The 22,852-nt window shown below is 33.4% G+C and overlaps 1 protein-coding gene across 1 annotated transcript; it reads right to left on the bottom strand.

The window, feature by feature from the left end:
• Positions 1–4,380: 4,380 nt before the first annotated feature.
• Positions 4,381–22,463, bottom strand: LOC128166232 (transmembrane 9 superfamily member 4-like). The gene is made up of 20 exons (XM_052831258.1): positions 22,350–22,463; positions 22,031–22,133; positions 21,681–21,724; positions 21,456–21,568; positions 21,157–21,259; positions 20,851–20,903; positions 20,512–20,553; positions 20,245–20,345; positions 11,038–11,190; positions 10,639–10,709; positions 10,356–10,488; positions 9,933–10,014; positions 9,487–9,562; positions 9,058–9,141; positions 8,634–8,729; positions 8,135–8,214; positions 7,712–7,775; positions 7,460–7,579; positions 6,780–6,869; positions 4,381–6,442 (listed from the first exon to the last, which is right to left on the bottom strand). The coding sequence occupies exons 1-20, from the start codon at positions 22,458–22,460 to the stop codon at positions 6,293–6,295; spliced, it is 1,869 nt and encodes a 622-aa protein (XP_052687218.1). The 5' UTR covers positions 22,461–22,463; the 3' UTR covers positions 4,381–6,292.
• Positions 22,464–22,852: the final 389 nt, after the last annotated feature.

Raw genomic sequence — 22,852 nt, 5'->3', positions numbered from 1 at the left:
GACATAATATTATTTTAAATAAGTTTATTATGTTTTATATAACACTCCAAGGAGAAGATGAAAAAAAAAATACAATTTAGCGGGTAAACCAAAACAACTATATTTATTTCGATAGATTATTTAAATTAGATTTATTAAATATTGTGATTCAAGGGAAACTCTGCAACCCGGTATCATTATATAAGGTGTATACTCCGAAAGCTCTCTAACTGCTAAAGTACCGAACAAAGTTTTCAATTGTATATAGGTTACAAACACATGCACCTAACGTAAGAAATAGAATTTAAATTTATACAGGAAAATTGCTTTGTATGATGGTTCTTATGTGCAATAAAGATTGTGATCATTGTAGAAAGAAATTACAGAAGTATCTGCCGGGGTAATATTTTTCTGCATTGTTTGTTACCTTCATACCTGCATGACCCCCCCCCACAATAAACAAACAAACAAAACAAAACAAACAAAAATAAAACAAAAGAGGAATTTTATGATGATTATGAATTTACCGTCTGATATCTTATTTAACCGTATACTAGCATATATAAGCCAGCGAGCCTAGAACATGAAAATTCAGTTTATCGTATATTTTTGTCCCATAAAATCAAATACTGAAAAACCCGCATAATCTGAAACTCATATACTCAGTTCTCAGTTCAGTTTGATTTTAATGAGACTGTTCTCAGATGTATATCGCTGGCAATGCAAAACTAGTACTTTTCTTTTCATTTGCAAGAAAGTTTCATAAACTTTATACATTAACACAATACAAACACCATCAGAGTGTATCTAGGATCCTATCTTGTTTCAAACATAATTGCAATACAGGGCGAGATCTTTAATGTGCTTTATTAGTATTAGAACGAACTAATAATTCGAGGCTGGGCTATAGATATTTTTCTCGGTGGTGACAGATTTACACATTTTTTGTCTTATTTAATTACTAGTGCCTGATTTGTGTCAGTTTGCTTTATTACAATCAAGGTACATTAAACAAATTAGCCATTCTGTTCTGTAAACACTGGAATTTGCCAAGATAATCTGCTAGTATTAAATATTGTTTTCTTATCACTTGGATCGAGTCACCAATAACGGAGAGACTGATAATTATTTCTACTGTTTTAATCATTTTGACAGTCGTTTACTGATCAGAATAATCGTTCGGTGAATGAACAGATAAAGAGTTAATTATCTTGGATTTCGTTATTCGTTATCTTTGTTACGGCATCTTTACTGAACAAATCTCTCTGGATTTTGGCTTATCTGTACTTTGTATTTCCGATTTCCGAGTCCGATTCTCTTAAAGTTTGCGTGAGTCGTTTTCTAATGCCGTCTTACTCTGTAAATTGTTTCCCACTTCGTATAAGTACATCCTGTCGTCTGAAAAGCAGGCGTTGTTTCTTCACTTTCCATTTATAAAGTGAAACACCTTAACATCTGGCCTCAGACTAATAATTTACTATCATTCTCAAGTTAGACAAACCAATTATTAGGTCGTTTTATTGTTTGAAAAAAATTCACCTTCAGTTGTTTGTTAATTGTTGAATTTCATAGCCACCTTAAATGTAATGAAAATGGCCCTTTGCTGTTTAATGCACCCCTAACACATCACTTGGAAAACCAGACTAGATATTTTTTCTTGTTGAAAAATAAACGGTCTTTTTTTCTTGTTTTTTTTTCTCTTGATTGCTCTTTTGATTAGCAAATGAAAAAAAAAAAAACTTCAAATTTCAACTGACTTAGGTTCAGATCGAACATCCCATCCACATACCTGTATATTGGTCGATCTTTATGGCGTTCATCTACGCGGCTTATACAGTGATGTTAGGGTATAATTCCTAGTAAATAATTATTTATTGAGAAAATATTTTCCTCATTTTTATTAAAGGACAAATAACCTTCTTTGATAAAGTTTTAAAAATACAAAAAATTTAATGAGTGCGCAGTTTACTGAATTTGGATAAATACAAACACACATATGTACATGTAAACCGTTTAACCATATATCTGTTATACATTGAATATGTTGAGCTTAACCAAATGTCCCAATCGACAATCCTCGGCTACGCTACGCTCCATACAAACTATTATTGTCGAGTGCACTATACACCCGAGTAGTTCCGAGTGGCGAATACTGAGACTAAAATGATATGAGAAAGAACTCATAGAATTGTAAAGATGCAATCTCTCACAAGAGGGCGCGTTTCGCAAGCTTCACTCGTTTGAGCAAAGCGTAATACGCCCTCTGGTGAGAGATTGGTAAAGATGGCGCTTGCCCGGAAATGAATTAATATATAACTTTTAGTTCTTTAAAATTTGATGATTTTTGTTACTTTCGCGTGCGATGTGCCGCCAAATTTATCTTCGGTACTCCATATTTTACTTTAAAGGACTCAATCAGTGATCTGAAGAATATTTTTGTTTAGTTTAAACAATATAATTCTTTTTGTTAGATGCTATATTCATTACATACAGCACTGTCCATATAAAAAAAAATTGCGAAAAGAAACACTTTTTTATGCCTGTGGCAAACAATTCTAAGCTTTGGCCTTAAATGGGAAATTCCAGTTTGGGTCACTAAAAAATATGCTTAAAATAAAAAATAAACTGTAAAAAAAAAATTCTGTTCTTTAATATGATTGCAGAACCGCAAGATTCTGTCAACGGCAAAAAATTACAAAGTATTTTTGTCACGGAAATACTTTTAATGAATCGACAAGATGTCAGATAAGAGGTTTGAATGAATCATCTTGAAGACTCCCAGAACCAATTTTCAAAACTAAAATTCGTAAAATTGGGACACTGAACCAAAATATTGGTTTTTTTGGCGAGTAAATATAAGTTTCAAGGAATGGTCCTTCTTTCTGTATTTCTATTTAATCGCGGTGTATTAACACATCATTATCAACAGTTCTCATTATCGAACTATAGTTTAAACCAATAATCCAATTTCGCGTCTCTCTAATGGTCCAAACTTGTGCCGGCTTGCCCATAAACTAATTGTTTCGGGGACCAAACACTAACGTTCCTAACACAAGACACAGACCAAATCACTGCCCCTGGGACCCAGATAATGAAGGCAGTTTGACAACCAATATTGGACAGTAAATGCGCCGTTCTTCTGATAATGAATTAATAGGCAGTCGATTCAGGCAAAACTTCAAAGGAAATCTCAAGTTAAGAAATATTTCGATGCTGTAGTACTTTTTGCGCTTTGATTCGAGTCTGTACATCGCGAATCCAAGGGCGATTCTTGATAACTCGTTCCGATTGCCGAATACAGCTAGCGCTTTGTTTAAGCTTTAAACTTATTAAGCTAAAGCGGGGACAATGGAAGGGGTCAATTTTCGTTACTATTTTGCAATACTGCAGACGCTCGCACTTTTACAATCATGGCCTAGTTTGGGGTTTTTCCCCTGTTCATAATTAACTAACTGTCACTGGTGTACAGCATGTTTAAGAGTCTCATCTAACGGATGATTTTAATCATTATTATTTTTTTAAATATAGATTAGTGCAAACAATGACTTCTTAAAATTCAACACTTTTCCATTGCTGAAGCAACCCCCTGCAAACGTAACTCAGAGCACCAACGATGATGTATTAATTTTTGTAAAACATTTAAGAGTCTAACAAAGTAAATGTCTATGTGCTATTCATAATAGAGAAACCCAGTCAATGAAAAATTGTATGCTTTCAACAGTTACATAAATAGATATTTCCTACGCTATATGTGTACACACAACATGTAATGCGCAGGTCAATGTAAAGTATTTAAGTAACATTCAAGGTACATCTTAAAATGGAATGTACTGCATAACTTGAATTTATCGCACACCTATCTGTGTTAAAAAAAATCTTGTATTACAGAGCAAGTTTGACAACTCTAACTTGCAGGAATTTGACAATAATATACATGTAGTGGCAAGATTCGTTCTAACGTGAATTACCCGACTGTCTGGCCAGAAGTTATTATGACCTAAATCACTGACCCAGTTGCTTGATTTTTGCCGTTACACTTTATGTATCCCCCAGCAGATTTCCAATTTCAATTCCACAAAATTGCAAGCAGACGATACAGATTCGAATGCAACATTAGACCAATTTAAGGGGGTTTGACGTCGACAAACTAACCATCAGATTTACCTAACATTTTAAAAAATCATTTGTTTAGCTATAAACTACTACGTGTATTTAGTAAAGAAAAAATTCATATATTCTACCTTTCGAATTTCCATATTTTTCTATATTTTTATATAGAGCTCTTCTTCTGAAGAAGATTATTGCAGTCTAAAAATGTCAACGACCGTTGAGCCCTCTTAAACCTGGGAGCAATTTGGAACAGAAGTCGATGCGAGGCTCGAATCAGTGACCATAAAACAATTAAAACATATTTGTTTATTCATACATACATGTACACTCCTTAATATTTAAATCTTAAATGAAAGCGCTAACATTATTTACATTTGTGTAACACAGGAAAGTCAATAATATTGATGCTTAGTCATGAAGAAAACAAAAACCCCAAGGTGGATCTATAACAATCCATTTCATACATTAACACTTGCAACAATAAAAGATGTTCACGCAAAGGTCATGCTTTTCTTTATAAAAAAAAAAACACATACAAAAATAATAGTGAAAATATAATCTATGTAACACAAACAAATGATTGATAAATACCAGAATGTTCATAGATTTATCAGTTTGTGTTTTCTTTTCAAAAAATAATAAACAAATATAAAGAGGACAGAAAAAATGAATACCTATACTAGCGCATGAAACTCCGGTATTAAAATAATGACTATGGTTTGTGGTCTTTTGTCATAGGATTTCTCAATTAAGTGCCAAGATTAATACTAAGTATGTAACATGTATTCTTGTGTTGTACATTACATTGGTATGTGTGTTGTCCATTACATTGGTATGTGTGTTGTCCATTACATTGGTATGTGAGTTGTCTATTACATTGGTATTACATGTAATATATAAAGGGAATGTTTATGTTAATTGAAACTACAATGCCGGGATACTCCATATCTATACATGAACAAATTCACACACAAAACTTCACATACACTTGACAAAAAACGTTTTTTTAATTATCTATAGGTATGTAGAAAACACCCAAACAAACTTAAGAAGAATTACACTGTACATGCACAGGTAACATAATAAATAAGACAAACTCATGGCTAAGTACATATAATTTGCCCCTTTTAAAATATTGTACTAGCTTATCTCAACATTCATTCTGATTGAATCTGTCAATGAGTTTTTTCTCCAAAGTTTGGTAATCCAGAAGTCCATCAATCAACTTTCATCCAAGTCATTCTCAAATCACCACAAAATAAATATACTCTGTTTCACACTTCTTATTTTCTTTGTCGATATTTCAACAAATCTTTCTCTCTCTCTTTTTTTTTTTGCATTTTTTCAAAATACATTAATTAAAATAATTAGTACATTGTATATAGACTAAAGGAAATCATGATGTGCATGGTTGAAAGAAAAATACATGCAAGGATGTGCATTATATGAAAACTAAATGCAGATTTAAAAAATATCACCCACAGATAAGAGGATAAGGTTTGAGTGTATTTTGGCCCCAACAGTTATTTAATATTAGTATATGCCACAAACTCACAAAATCTACGTACATGTGCATTGTGCATACACATGACAACTACAAATAAGTATGCCTTAACACTCATTTCTCAAAAATACATACAAGTATGTACTTGTGTTCTAGATATCAATAATGTGATGCAAGGAAATCGTTGTCAAACATTAATATTCCTGTACATATGTATAAGATCTGCAACAGATGCATTTAAGGTGGAAAAGTCTGGCAATTGCTCAGATTTTCAGTTTTTCTATAGAGGGGATAATAACAATGTTCCACCTCTTTAAAAGCATAGTTTTCAATAACATTCACAAACGCAGTGCATTTTTTCAAAGGCTACTTCACACATTTAACACCAATATATATATATACTGATATATCACATATAGACACATAGCTTAATGAGCGTAGATAATCCATTTTAACATTCAAGAGACTCCTTCGTCTGAAGGATGAGATCCTTCCACACTGTTGACAGAAATCACAGCCACCTCATTTGATCCGCCCCACACTTCTTATGATCCCCAAGTCATGACTGTTATACCCCGTAATGTCTCCCAAAAATTGAGAACAAAATCAGGTACAATAGGTCAGACTTAAAATAGAGAAGAAAAAAAATTACCGTAAATAAAAAAAATTGTTATCTAGAACTAAATAAACCACGCAATATCAGTCGATTTTGATGGCCCCATATATTTTTCGGATGAAGAAATAAGCGGCATAGAATCCGATGGTTCCTGTTAGAATCCAGAACGTGAAGACCATCAGGAGAGTGTAGCCAAAGTACAGTAGCGTGGGAATGAACTCTGTGATCTCCAACTGTAAAAACCCAGAAAATGTTTGATAAAAAATGTACATGTAAAGTCTGTCTTAAATGTAAATGAAGGTACATGTATATGGAAAGAAATTCATTTTATACTGGATATAAAATGTTTTTTCATACATTGTATATCCTAACCCCACTTTTCAAACTATTAAGATGTTATCTGTTTTACATATGTATTATATGAATTTTATCCCGGCACTTTACTAAGTCATAGCATGTTTGCCTAGCTGAGTTTGCAATGCAAATCAAATTATATGAATAACAGAGATTTCAAAATGTAAAATGGAGAGTACGAGGGACAAACTTTAAAAAAAAAGACTGGAAACTTACCTTTGTTACAAAGTAGAATATTGAATATGCAAACACATAGACTGCAGATCCTCCCGATACGATGAATGACCTCCACCACCAATGGTAATCCTGGAGAGGAAATGGAAACATACCATTATATTGTGAGTGCATTCTGAACTGATAACATTTCTCCATTTTCAATGATGAGTGAAATGGTACCAACATAAATTATCGCTAAAGTTTTCAAATAATAAAATACTTGTTGATTCATACACAATATTTTGATGTGTAATACAAGTATTCTTTGATAACTAAATACAATTTTATTAAGACTGCCAATCAGCACATGCACTCTGTAAAAATTATCGAGTACAATGAAATTGGACAACTTGGGTCCAATAACACAATGGAAACTCTGAGAGAATCCATCCCTTCCATTTCCCAGATTCATATCTAGCTTCCAGCTAACTCTTGTATCGCCCATACATACAATTCTGTTCCTATACACCCAAGAATGTACCTTGCATCACTTTATATCTTCTAACTTCACCCATACATGTCAATGAGGGTTTTTACCTGTTACATTAATTCTTATGCTTACCCAGCCCTTATATGTCTGGTTTACTTACCTTACCACAGAGCTGGAAGATGACCATAACTTCACCCATACGTGTCTATGAGGGCTTTTATTTGTACATTATATCTTAGGTTTTACTTACCTCACCACAGAGCTGGAAGTAGACCATGACGATGGAGATCTGCGACACCGAGATGACCAGGATGATGAACACAAGAAACAGGAAACCAAACAGGTAATAAAACTGGTTCTCCCATATTGCCTGCAAAGCACACAGAAAGAGCTCATTTCAAATAGCTGTCAAATGGACCATCTCTGCCTCACCCCATTCATGCATTTATCAAGGCAAATTGCAGTAGCCATAAATTCCATTTATAGGAATAATCCCACTTACTGTAAAAATGAAGAATAACTCTATAAACATAGCTCCAAAGGGCAAGATGCCTGACATGATGATTCTGAAAGAGAGATATAGACATTTTATTTACCCATAAAGTTTTAACACTAGCATCCAGTTTCTCATTGTATACTATAAATTAAATCCACAAATAAATGTTTATTTTTGATCGGATGTTTATATGCATCAACATTCCTAAATAAATGTCTAGTGGTAAAAGGATGGACTTTGCTGTCCGTATCACAAAAAAATAAGAAAGTGTAGATTTAATAGACTTGGTGGATATTTTATCTATAATGCTTTTCTATCAATCTCATTTGCCTAAATATCAGCATAGAAGGGAATTAAAACACTCAATAGTTGCGACCTTTTGAAATGATATTCAACTGCAACAGCTTCTGTTATTTTAATTACACTTACCCCAGTGCAGGATTCATGTACCACAGCTGTTCTGGGACTTGTCTGGGAATTTGATTTGTTCTCACTGGGTGCTCATAGGGCTGAATATAAGAGATACATGTACATGGATGGTGAAAGAATGTTTGTTTTACATCTATTATAAGATAATTTTTCTCCATGAGACTTGATCAAAATTTGTTTTTTCTTATTAACATAATATGTAACAGTCAATGAAGCACTGAAAAGATACATGTACATAGTAACTTTTTTCAGGGGAGATCTAGACATTCAAGACCACTGATTGCAATCTTACAAAGGAAGAAAAATTAAATAGTTATCGATTAAAATCTTATTTTTTCATTTATCTTTTACATACAATTCTTAAAGCCAAATTTTTAGTGTTTACAATTCAGAGTTTCTACAGCCTTGACTGAATTGATAAGAAAGCTAATTTTAAACATTTGGCAAGTAAGTCACAGACAAAGTCACACACACCATTAGAATGTGAATGGGCACAAACCTGTTTTCTGTATCCAAAGAAATATCCCAGGAAAACCAGAGGCACAGAGATACCGAACCACATGCACAACAAGGCTAGCATGGTGGTGAATGGTAGCTGTAAGAAGTCACAATACAAATAATAATCCATGTAGATATATCAACTGACAAAAAAATATCTCAGGCCTTCACGTACAAATATCTACATTCCGTGTATATTTCCCTTTATGTTTGCATTGGAAATCTACGACGTTCAATTTTCTATGAATACACTTTGCTAATTCATGTGTCATGAGCACAAATATAAACGCTCACGTGCGGTTTTCAATTTGTTTGCACCGCTTGGTGTGTCATAGGACCGACGACATCCAAAAATAAGCATTTAATGCTTAAATAAAATCTTTTTAATCATAATGAGAGAATTGCAACAAGAAGAGCATACTTACAGCACCAGACGAATGTTTTCCCCAGATGAAAAAGTTCAGCACAAAGACTGTTCCAAACATTACTGCAGGATACAGTGTTGCAGTCTACAAAGAGAAATAAATAATAAATGTCTTCTTATCTAAGAAAAAAAAATCAAGATGTTTTTGCTTCATTCTCGATTAGGATCATAATTATGCTGATTAAATTGTCACATATGCCATAAAACACTGTCGACCACCAAGATGTAAGAATGAGATGGGGTAGCTAACGCTATTAAACTTACATGTACTACAATTCCAATAAATGTCTACATTGGAATCCATAAAGCATTAGGCTGCAATTAACGCAGTAATCATTATTATATGTGTACACATCATTTTGTTGTTCTTAAATTACAAGTTATCTTGAGCAAATGAGCAATTTAGGAAGAAATTATTATAAAATCTTGCCTGGAAAGCTGCTTTCTTCCACTGCTGTCCTTTCATTGTTTTGTAAATCCTGCCTGACACAAACCCTGCAAAAACCCTGTAAAAGGATAGACTTGGATTAACACTAATCAATTAATAAACAAATGTGAGCCTCAATTTATAAAAGCCAAATGAGGAAAAAAGGTTTTTTTCTCGAAATAAGAACAATATATTAAATATTCTTATCAAATGTTATCATCAAAATATACACTTATATATACACATATGCTTTACTGATTAAAGAACTGATAACACCCCCTCCCCAAAAAAGGATCAATTCTAAAGTTTAAAAAAAGTTCTGAGTATAATTCAAGCAGAAAATAGATGATACATTCAAACTTTTTCATCTCAAACTTAACAGGGGCAAAAAGAAACTTTGAAATATAAAGGTTATTGGTGATTTTCTGTGTGAAAAAATCTCAACCTACCCCATGAAAACAAATAGGAAAATGCCAGCTGTCATTAGAGCTCCACGAGATGCAGGGGACAACATTCCTAACATGGCAAAGACTGCAAAGATTGATGTCCATTATGAGGCTTAAAGCACTAAGTTTAAAATATACAAGTAATAAAAAGGATGTACAACATTTAAAATGAATTTGTCATTTATTTCCGAGTCAATATCTGCCATACAGATTTAAGGTTTTTTGACAATAAAGAAAGCTTTGAGCTCACAGGGAGTCAATGTGCGTGTATGTACACAAATGTCAAGAAAAACAAGTTCGTCACTTTTGCTTTACATTTTAACAACAAAATTTTACGAAATTTTTAAAGCTTAGAATATTTTTCTACACAAATGTTTGCTAAAAAATGTTTTTTGAACATGCTTGAATTAGCACTTGAAATCTTACATATAGTGATGAGGGCCATGAAGAAGATCTGCATCCCCGCCCCCAGGAGAGAGGCCAGGGTCTTGGTGTGTTTGGGGGGTCTGAAAACATCCCCATGGACCAGTTTCCATCCTGTCTCCTCCAAAGTCTCTTCCTAATGAAGGTAAAGTAATATCATGAAGAATCAAAATCACACATCACACACCTTCTTTATTGTGTACCGGTATGTGGTCTTTAAAAATTATTTGAAATTTAATTTTTTGCCTTTTAAATCTAAAAACTCATGATAAATCAGCTCACTTACAATATCATCATCTCTGTTGTATCTAGCAATGTCTTTTCTCAGAGTCCTAACCATAATCATGGTCAATATACCTGGGGGACAAAATACACAAACATATTCATACACTCTGCATAGACCTCTTACCATAAATATTTCTTTCTTGTTTTTTAATCAAAGAATAAAATCTCAATAAAAATCTTTTATCTCTTCCACTCTTTCTTGAGCAAATCAGACTATGGCATATCTATACAAAACTCAATTTAATTAGTACTCTTACTGAATTGAAAAGCCTCACAAATTAAAAAAAAAATCATTTTCATCATTCATCTTTCAGAACAATCTCTGAACTGGTTTAATGAAGTACAAGTATGCATTCCTATTTCATTACAGGTAAATGAATATACATGTATGACATCATACCTGACAGGAAAATCACGACCACCACCGAGTTGATGATGGAGAACCAGTGAATCTGTACATCACTCATGGTCAGGTAGATGTCCCAGCGGGATGCCCAGCGGATGTCGCTCTTTTCCCATTTTACATCGTAGGTGTACAGTATCTCATTTTCACCTTAAAAAAATAACAATCAAAACATTGCTATATTTATCATGAAATAAAATATATCCCCTATATCTCATTTTCACCTTTAAAAAAAAAATAAAACTATCAAAACAAGGCTGAATTTATAATAAGATTATGAAATAAAATATACCGTAATGTCGCGTGTATAACACGCACTTTTTCTCCGGCACGTCTTTTAACCCCAAGGAACCCCAAGGAAACCCCAAGGAAACCCCAAGGAAACCCCAAGGAACCCCAAGGATACCCCAATAACAGAAATGAATAACTATTGATACCCAAGGGGGTCTCATTAGAGTGCAAGGGTCACCCCTTACCCTTGGTACCCCAATTATACCCCAAGGAACCCCAAAGATAACCTAATAATACAGATTTATAACTCCTGATACACCATAGAACCCCAAGGAACCTCAAGGATACCCTAATAATACAAATTTTAAACTCTTGGTACCCCTGGGGACTCACTGGTATTCCAGACACACCTCTAAGAACCACAGGGAACCCCAGGGATATCCCAAGGAACTCCAAGAATACCCTAATAATACAGAGTCATAAATCTTGATACTCCATAGATCCCCAAGGATACCGTAATACGTTGTAATACAAATGTAAAACTCTTGATAACCCTGGGGACTCATTGGTATTCCAGATACACCTCTAGGAATCCCAGGGAACCCCAGGGATATCTCAAGGAACTCCAAGAATACCCTAATAATACAGAATCATAAATCTTGATACTCCATAGAACCCCAAGGATACCGTAATAAGTTGTAATACAAATGTAAAACTCTTGATAACCCTGGGGACTCATTGGTATTCCAGATACACCTCTAAGAATCCCAGGGAACCCCAGGGATATCCCAAGGAACTCCAAGAATACCCTACAAATACAGATTCATAACTCTTGATACACCACAGAACCTCAAGGATACCTCAAGGAACTTTAAGGATAACTTAATAATACAAATTTAAATTCTTGATACCCGTAGGGACTCATTGGTATCTCAGACAAAACCCACGGATACCCCAAGGAACTCTAGGGATACTCTTATACATGTATTGGTTATATAAATTTTAAAACTCTTGATATACTATGGAACTCCAAGGATACACTGTATCTCTTGATACTTTTTGGGTCTCTTTGATATCCTAGACAAATCACAAGGTATCCCAGGGAACCCCATGGGTACCCCAAGAAACCTAAAGGATACCCTAATAGTACTCTAATAGTAATAATACAGATACCCCATTGTTATCCCTGACTGGATACCTCAAGGAACTCCAAGGATACCCAGTAATATAACTTTTGATACCCAAATGAACCGCAAGGATACCCTAATAACACAATTTTATATCTCTGGATACACCCTCGGGGCTTTTTGATATCCCAGACACCATTAGGTATCCCACGGAACCCCATGGATACCCCAAGGAACTTAAAGGATACCCTTATAATACAGATTCATAAAACTTGATACCCCATAGAACCCAATGGAACCCCAAGGATATAGCCTAATAATTCAAATTAAAAATTCTTGATACCACTGGGGACTCATTGGTATCCCAGACACGCCTCTAAAAACCTCTATAAACCCTAGGGAACCCCACAAAAATCCCAAGGAACTCCAAAAGATACCCTAATCATACAGATTTATAACTCTTGATACACCATACAACCCCAAGGATACCCTAATATGTAATACTTTAAAACACATTTGGTCTAGCCGAAAAATTTTTGTCTATAAATTTTTCGGACTTGTGATATTGCATCACATTCTAAAATATAAAGAAATTCATCGGCTATACGTTTTTTGTAACAGAGAGGACAAAATCTTTCATTTAATGGGATACCTTCCCATCTTCACACTTCAACTGGTAGATGGTGATTTGAAGTACGAAAGAACTATATATATGATATGAGTTAAATTTGGCCCCCATTATTCGCAATTTTTGAAAGTGTTTCAGGTACAATAATATGTTATATTTTAGAAGAGTTGATGTAAAATTTATTTTTCACCTATTTTTTTTTAATTTTTTTGCACTCACTGGCAGAAAATGACGTCAGAAGTGACGCTATTTCTATATTTCAATCAAAATCAGTCAAAAATTTACATTTTTCTTATCTTTTTATGAATGGGAAATATAGAGGGCATGCTTGAACAGGGAAATTTTTTTTGTCACTTATTAGCCTTGGCTAGATACATCTCTGATTAAAATATTTTGTTTGTTCAAGCATGCTCTCTATTTTTTCTGAAAGAAAAACTGCTTGAAAACAAGCTGTTTTATGCTAAAAATGCAAAAATGGCAGGAAAAGGTTGTCTTTACGATGTCATATTTCTAAATTCTGGGCAGTTGAATCAAAATGAACATTATGTAAAAACATCACATATATATCTGTACAAAGAAAAAAATGATGATGTTCATTTTAGGGGGCCATTTTAGGCCCATATCATATATATAGTCCTTTTACAAGAATTTTTCTGAATATCAGGGGTAAAATATTGAAATAGTTCCATCAGTCTGAAAATGTAGTCCTAAATGTACATGCATGTTGTTGAGCATTTAATTCTTTTATATCATAACCACTATAGCCAAATTGTATGATGTACGTGATAATTCCTCTGCATTTCTTATAAAATTAACATTTATAGTTTTTTTCATTATTAAAATCAACAGCCCAAAACTTGAACCATATAATGTTTATTTTTTCAAGGTTCTTGATAAGGGACATAGAAGGGGTAGTAATGTCATAGTTTTCCTTCTCCTCAAAAGAATGAATATTGAGTAATTTTACATGAAATCAAAGGCCTGAAGGGCCATAATGGCTTACGGGTTTGATATGACTATATTTACATGGATCGAGTATGATTCCCTCTATTTCTTACGGAAACTTTAGTTTATTTATAGCTCTATAAAAAGTAACTATAGCTACATGTAATTCATAGATCTATAGAAACTAACAGGACCGATATCAACATGCCCCATTTGTTGATTGATCGAACCTTAGTGACCGAAACAGACAGGATTGAAATCTATATGCCTCTTTTATCAATTGGTTGAAACCACCATTGCTTTTAGGAAAATCATAGACTGCATAAAATAATAATGATGATGTCAGACTCAAACTCCACTTTGAAACAATTTGTTTCTTTCTTTTATCCAACGACTGAAGTACATTAACTGTAAATTCATTCAACTTTATATAGGACACAAAAACACTTAAAACCAACATGCTCTCAAATATCAGTATACCTTGTAATCCTACGCACTATGAACTTGCGCGAGAGTTGGTGCACGGTGCAACGTAACAGCGCCACAGCCAGCGCGAAATCACTGCGCGTAAAAATAATATAACCAAATGATGAAATGTACTGCATGTTATGTACTATAATTAATGAATTCTCATGAAATCTACACCAACAAGTATTATTCCATTTTATTTGTATTTCATAAATGTATAATTGTTCATATTTTTCTCTACTTTTTTAAGAGGCTGACCTTCACAAGCTTTTATAAGAAATATAGATTCACAAGGCAGTTCTAACACCTTCTGTTTTATTTTTTTTCCCTTTGTACAGAGATAAACTCTTTGGAGGGGGGGGGGGAGAAACAGGCAGAACTATGCAATTACAGCAAACTTGTTTTGACACCAAATTTAATTAAAATTAATTACTGCACTATAACTAAAATTTGCAGTCAGTCTCTCTTCACATGACATGTATACAAAGTCATTTTCAGAGGCATACTATACGATGTCTCTATGTTATAGTAATGTGACATCGCTTCCGTATATGACTTGCAATCAAGCTTAACTGTATATTGTTTTCTTATTTCAGTACATTTGGTCTCAAGTTTCCAATATTTTTACGACAAATAAACACTTCAATCATAGCACAACCAAGGTAACACCATTGAGGGAACATTGTGCTATTTTTAGATCTTGGAAAATCCCCAACATTCGATAATGGCGGAGGTGTCGAAGAAGGCACATTATATTAAAACAAGTAGTAATTGCCCCTCTATTTATGCATTTATTACCGATTTATACTCCCAGTTTCAATATACCTCATTCATAAGTTCAGTTCTTTAACCGTTAAACACTTTCCCTCATGCTGAGATCGATGTCGATCGAAGTTAGCGACGCTCTCTGCGGGTGCAAACGTTTTTATGAAGATTGAACGAAATAACAACTTTACATTTACTTATCACTGTTAGGATCTGAAATAATTGGGAAAAGATTGTTTGCTTATAATACATGTAAGTATGCATAGCGGAAAGCATGGCGACACTGTGTGATGCATACCTCTATGCAAAAACGGCAAAGAAAACGTTGAGGATGTAACTTGAAATTCAAATCTTGCAGTGTTATGTCCAGGTGGTGATATATGGTCTTGTTTTTGGATTGCTATGGACGTTTAAAATATGATAATTGTGTTGTTCTTCTGAGGATAAGGAATAGTTTCAACGATGATTTCAAGGTAGGCCTATGTGTTTTCAAAATACTGTATTAATCTCAAAGAAATAATGGAGAAATAAAACATTTGGATGGAAGATTTTACCGTTAAACGGTTTCAAATTACGCTACGTTGATATCATTAATGTGTATACTGTAGAATAAATAGAAACAATGAAGTCCTTTTTGCAATAAAATCGGAAAAACTCGAGTTGCAAGAAAAAATTTTTACCTCCATACACTTGACTGTCTTCCCACCCTTAATCATAGGCATCTTTTTTTTCTTCTTCTTGTTTTTAAGGTTTTTTTTTAAAGTCAAAAGCAGACTATATTAGGCCTATATTTTTGGTTATTCTCGGAGCAGATGTGTTAAATTAAACGGCAAGTACAGAAACTTTCCGAACGTAAGCGTGAACGCGATCAACGTGCGCGACGTTACATACGTCACAAACGTAAAATTACGTATAGACACGAACTTATGTGAATAATGACAGGCCCCTGCCGAAGTGGTAGCCATTTTCTCCAATGTTAAATTCCCGTAAGGATCGAATTTTTGGCTGTGTAGGTTAACTGTTAGACTTTGAAAAACTATGAATATAGCAGATGTCTTGGAAATTTTTCATATTATTGAATGGATATCTTTTTAACTCAGTGATATGTATAATTATCGAGTAATCGTGCAAAATCTGCATCCAAAAAATCTTGGGACAGACTATAGGGAAAACACTGCAGTTAATATTCATTCGCGTTAGATTTCGAGTTTATTTAAATAAAGTCAATATTGGTTACAATAAAATAAGTGATAATAACATATGGAAAGTATAATCTTGCTTAAAGATATTTATTATGAATAACAAACAGTTAACTTTGCAACATTCGAATAGAACTATTTTTTGTCGCGCATGTTCAGATAACTGAACTCTTTGCCGTAAAGATCATCCGGCAACTAGATGGCCGTAAGCCATAATAAAAATTAGCTTGTACGATCAATCATGATAGAACAAACCCTTTTTAATTATCAAAATTTACTTCTATTACAAGTATCTAATTAATTTTTTTTACTTCATTTTAAACATAATCTCAAAAAACTGCCTGTTATTTTTTTTTTATTAATAATTTGCTTAAGGTCAATAATTGAACAGACTATAATTTACCTGTAATTAATTTCCTTTGTTCTTTGAAACCCTTACCTGAGCACCTTTCCCACTTAGCTAAAATCAGTCACCCATAAAAATTTCAGAATTATAGCAAAGTGGGAAGACACCCAAAATTCACAAGGGTTGTCTACCAATAAACAAGGAGATGTAGGTGTAGGTAAATATATTGCAACAGTGATGGTGAAGCCATTATTTTTATCATACCAGTATGTATTGGGGTATCACAAGTGTTCCTTGGGTTGCCCAAATGTTTTTATGATATTCCATTGAGTAATTGGGTATTAATTAGTAATATGTTTTACAGTACAACCACTGGGGTGGTTATTAAATTCTATCAATTGGGTACCTTGCAATTGGGGTTCCTACAGGTATCCTTGGGGTACCAATAGTTGACCTTTGGACTCCAATGAGTATCCTGGGGTATCAATAGTTATCAATTTTTATAATTGGGGTATCCTTGGGGTATCAGGAGTGACCCTTTGAATTTTAATGAGACCGGCCTTGGTCATCAAATTTACTTTCCACCATTGAAGTATCTATGGGGTTCTCAAGGGTATCCTTTGGGTTCTCATTGGTATACTTGGGATTCATTTGGGTTCTTTGGGGTACTTATCACTTTAAATACATATGTATAACAGTAATATATTTACAAATTAATGTATCTGATGATATTTTTTTTTATTTAATTGTTTTAATGAAAAACCAACAAAATGACAATAATCCCACCCTTTGCAGTAAATGGAAATACCGGTAGCCAAGCAATGCTCTTCTGTTGATAAAACTTTGAATATCTTTCTAATTAGAGTCTTAACAGATGCAGTTAAATGATTCAAATTTTCCTCACTTTCTGCTATGGTACAATGGAACTCCATATCAGAAAATTGATCCCATAGGACTTTATATATGATTTTCTTTGACATGCTTGTTAAATTTAATAAACTCCCAAAACATTACCATAATTACCATACTATGTAAAAATATGTAAGAAAGAAAATTTAATATTACAAACAATTTTAAAATTGCGGAAACACTACAATCATATCAGTAATTTTAAATCTATAATTTAAATTAAATTCCCTATAGGGTCACTTCATCAATTTACTTGCATGACTAATAAATTTAAACAACTTCTAAAAATAGTTCACTTCTTTATTTTAATAATGTTATTATTTATTTCCTTTTAAATTAGCCCCAAAGCCACTGCCCATTTTACAGATTATCAATTTTCCATACACACATGCTCCATCTAAACCATGGCTCAGATAATGGCCCCCTTGGGACAAATGAATTCAGCCAGCTCCTAAGAATTTATCATTGACAAACAAAAATTCTGGCCATTGTCAGTTGATAGAATACTTATAAAAGACAAATTTAGTTAACGCATAAAGACAAAAAACCTCCATTTGAATGTATTTATATAAATATATTTTAGGGTATTTTAATGCTATAAATTAATTAATAAAATCTGTAAAGATTACCTCCCTTACTTTTCAACATCAGTGAACAATATATGGAATGAAGAAAATGAAAACTGCCATAAAATCATTAAATCTTGTCTGATCCTAAAAAAATTACAGGTGCACATCTTCAGATGGTGATCAACATATGTACAAATTTTCAGACTGTTCCATGCAGTAGTAAAAAATTCTATAGGGGGGACAAAGTTGCATCTACAGACGGACGGACAGGGTGAAACCAATATACCCCCTTAAACTTCATTTGTGGGGGTACAGGGGTATAATGAGACTCCTGGGGTATCACTAGTTACTAATTTCTATTATTGGGGTTACTTGGGGTTCTAATGAGTATACTTGGGGTTCCTTGGGGTACATGTACTACGAGGTGACCCTTGTATTCAAATGAGACCCCTTGGGTATAAATAGTTATTAATTTCTTTCACTGGAGTACCTTGGGGTGAGCCTTTGATTCGAATGAGACCCCTGGGGTATCACTGGTTAATAACTTTATCATTTGGGTTCCATGGGGTTCTTACGGGTTTCCTTGGGGTTCCTTGGGGTACCCTTGGGGTACAAAGAGGTGACCCTTGAAGTCCAATAAGACCCTTGGGTATTAAAATTTATCAATTTTTGTCATTGGGGTTCTTTTGGGTATCCTTGAGGTTCCTTGGGGTTTCCTTGGGGTTCCTTGGGGTTTCCTTGGGGTTCCTTGGGGTTAAAAGACGCACCCCTTTTTCTCAGCCAAAATTTGATCAAAAGTGGGGGGTGCGTGTTATACATAGGACTAAAATTTTACCCCATTTTTTCAAGCCGTAATTCTTAATACCTCGGGAGACGTGACTGCCGATATAGCGTGTTATGCAAGTTGTATGAGTGTATATTTTCTGCTGATATAGCGCGTTATGCAAGTTGTATGAGTGTATACTAAATACTAAATTTACTGCATCAGAAATACCTTATTCTTAGTTTTATTTCCATGTATTGAAATATTTATCCACTCTCAACACTATTTCTTGCATAAAACAAGTTTAGATATCGCCAGTGTATTCGCCATTACGTAAGCAATCACCTGTTGACTCGGCGCGTGGTCAATGTTTGTTTAACAATTTCCGGTATCAGAAGCATGCACCTGTCTTGTGTCGGACTTCACAGGGTGTTTTCAAGTGCATGAAGATTAGCGATTATTCTGATTTTATTAAACTTGATTACTTCGTGTCCAGTTATGCAGTTAAACGTTATTGCTTTACAAAGACACTGCTAAAAATACATCGATCATTTGTACGACTTGATAATGACGATATACGACATACATACGTTTCTTCAGACTGTTTATTTAACAACAATCAATGAGTTTGACTATAATTAATCAATTAAATCATTTCTCTTGATGTTGTTTTGGTTTATATCTGTAAACATTATAACTTTTAAGCTCGGTTGCCGTTCTTCCCTATGTATGATGATCTTCAACTTTTCCACTGTTTTATGAAGTGTCTAATGATATTTGATACTGCCCATGTAAATCATGCCGTCCTTTTTAAGTAAAATTGTAAGAACTTTGACTCTAATATCCCTTGGGCAATGTTCCGATCACGAAATTACAGTAATTGCGCTTGGGTTACAAAATTATCATTAAACATCGATAGTTATTTGGAAAAATGGCGGCCGTCGATTTTCATCATTGTGCTATGTTCCGATCACAAAATTAAAGAAATTGCGCATGGATTATAAAATTATCACGAAACATCGATTGTTTTGGGGGAAATTGCGGCCGTTGATTTCGCCATTTTTTGGGTGCGTGTTATACATAGGACCTGCTGTTTTTTTCGCTATTTTTTGGTCAACTTTGGGGGGTGCGTATTATACACGAGTGCGTATTATACACGATACATTACGGTATCCCTTTGGACTGCACTTAGGGAACAAGAAAATCTTGTATCAATTGCAAGAAGGGAAACCAGCATATATTTCTTGCCCTTACCGTTTTCATTCAGTTCTTGCAGCTGTACCATTGCGTTTTGCTTGTTGCTCTTAAAGTCACACTTTCCATCTGCATCTGTGTTCAGCTCTCCAAATTTCACACTAAAAAATAACATTTTCAAATTTAACATTGATATCACTAAATTTATCATTATATCTAGCACAATACTACAAAATGTTTCATTGGTTACAGCTGCTTATTTTTGGCTCATTTTTTTAACGAATTTTTTAAAAATTTCTATGACAACAAGTGAATGTTCAAACTTGCCTTTTAGGTTCAACTTCAAATCCCACCACACGATAGTCGATACTGTTTAATAGATAAATTAAAAAAATTGAAAAAAATCAATAACATCATGAACAAATCATTTTACAACTATACTAAATAATAATTAATATATTTTTTGTTTAAAAAAGTTCTTTTTCAAACCCTTTTCAATCAACTCATACATGTTAAAATTATTAATTAAAATTATCTGCCAATTTTTTTTTTTTTTAGGTCTGATGTTCAATTTCTCTCCAAAATCCTATTCTAATTATTATACATATCTCAATAATAATTGTAATATACATCTTTCAAAACATTGTCTTTTCTGCCAGTACTTACTCATCATCAGTGTGGTATTTCAAGTACATTTTCAAATGGTTGTTCAGATACACCTGTAATATTAAAAAAAAATGACAGTCCAATAAAACTCTCTCAAATATCTCATTAAAACATTATAAAAATTGCTTAATTATCACAGACAAATTCAATTGAAACTTTTCTCACCGACTTTTAAACTCAATGGTAATTTTTTTCTACATGTATTTTAACCTTTCCATCTTAATAAATCCCTTATCACAGACAATACAAATTGAAACTTTTATCACCTACTTTTAAACTCTCTGCTAATTTTTTTTCTATTTTTACCTTTCCATCTTTAACAAATCCCAACTTGTAACCATGCTCATACTGAACTTGGTCGGAATCCATCATTTTAAACTGTGTAGCACAGGGCAAATTATCCACAATTCTGGAAATCAAAACACTGAAGTTAAAGTATCTTTCATAACAGTTGCCAACATATCGGTACGTTTATCATTGCACTAAATATGGAAGAGCCATTTCGCAAATTAATCTGATTTATTAAGAAAATTGAAATAACAAGCTACATGTGTAAAAAAAAAAAAAAAAAACTCCATTATTAGTCTGCATGTTCAACAACTTACAAATGCACATAGTAATTCTTTTTTATTCTTTCTGCCATAAGTTTAGACTCCTTGGCTGTGAGTTTGATAGAGTTACATAGAACTCTGCATGGCATATCCTTGGCCATTTTTATCTGAAGACAATGAAATAAAAACACATATATCATACACTTTTCTTAGACACAAATGACAGGATTAGAGTAGGAAACCTTTTTTGTGTGTTTTAAAATGCTAAACAAACGTTACCTCATAAGGAGTATTGACAATTCTGTCACCTCTGAGAACCTCACCTGCAAATTAAAAATGAAGTTGAATAGTAAATATATTGTAAGCAATATGTAACATGATGATGAGATAAATTTCAGACACAACTTTATCACGGGTGTAAAGAAACATCCTATATTTTCTTCAGTTCCAAAAAATTTATAGCTCTATGTGAAGATTGCGTTTCAAACTTTAAAAAAAAATAATGATGTGGTGAAGGAAGACATTATTGACAGTACCCTGTACACTGAAATGGTCTCCATGCAATGATTCTTGGAGCAAGTTTAAACAGATTTAGAACAAATATGAAGTACTACAATGTATGAACAAACCGAGATTTTCAATCTTGTATTCTCTCTCTCCTTTGGGTTCACAGAATTTCAGAGAATAATACTCATAAGGCAGCTGGGTCTTGATGCTTGTCATCTTCACAGCCTAATAGGAGCAAATATTATCAAGTTTCATTCATCCGATAGAAAAGCTTCATTTTCTATTCCTTAACTCAGAGGCTTTACGTGGTTTCATTACAGAGTTATTCTACAGATATATATCCCATAGTTATTGTATAAATACATGACGGAAAAATGAACATAATTAAACCAAAAAGATTTCACGACATCATTTAGAGTTCAATAGCTGAAGATCTCTTACCTTGACCTCAACAATGGCATCCTTTTGAAATTCTTTTGGTGCAACACCAGGTACATAAAAACCCGAGCAAACGCTAAGGAGGGGCAGGAACAACAGCAAAACAGAGTACATGTTCTGGAAAATATGTGTCTGTATTAAAAATTTGCAGAAATATTCTGAAGGTACCTTATTTTCTTACAACTTAGTTATATAAAATGTGCCTGCAATTAAAACAATGCCTATACAGATGTAATAGTGTGTACTGGGTAAATTATTTGTTTCATCGTAATACACTATTTGAATAGCTAACAGAACTATGATATACTACATGTATATAGATGTGCATAAACCTTTTTCAGTACTTATTGAAAGAAAATTGATAAGAAAAAAATTCAAGAGCTAATATAAGTTTTATTCTTGCATTTACAGTATTCACTCATAGCTATGCAGTTTATAAAATATTAAATCAGAGACTTTTCTCAACCGAAAAGAGAAGAACAGTAAATAGTTAGAAATAATTTAAA

This window comes from Crassostrea angulata, chromosome 10 (genome assembly GCF_025612915.1).
Source record: "Crassostrea angulata isolate pt1a10 chromosome 10, ASM2561291v2, whole genome shotgun sequence".
Taxonomy (NCBI): Eukaryota; Metazoa; Mollusca; class Bivalvia; order Ostreida; family Ostreidae; genus Magallana; species Magallana angulata.
The sequence above is the reverse complement of the archived record's forward strand: the minus strand, read 5'-3'. Positions and strand labels throughout refer to the sequence as shown.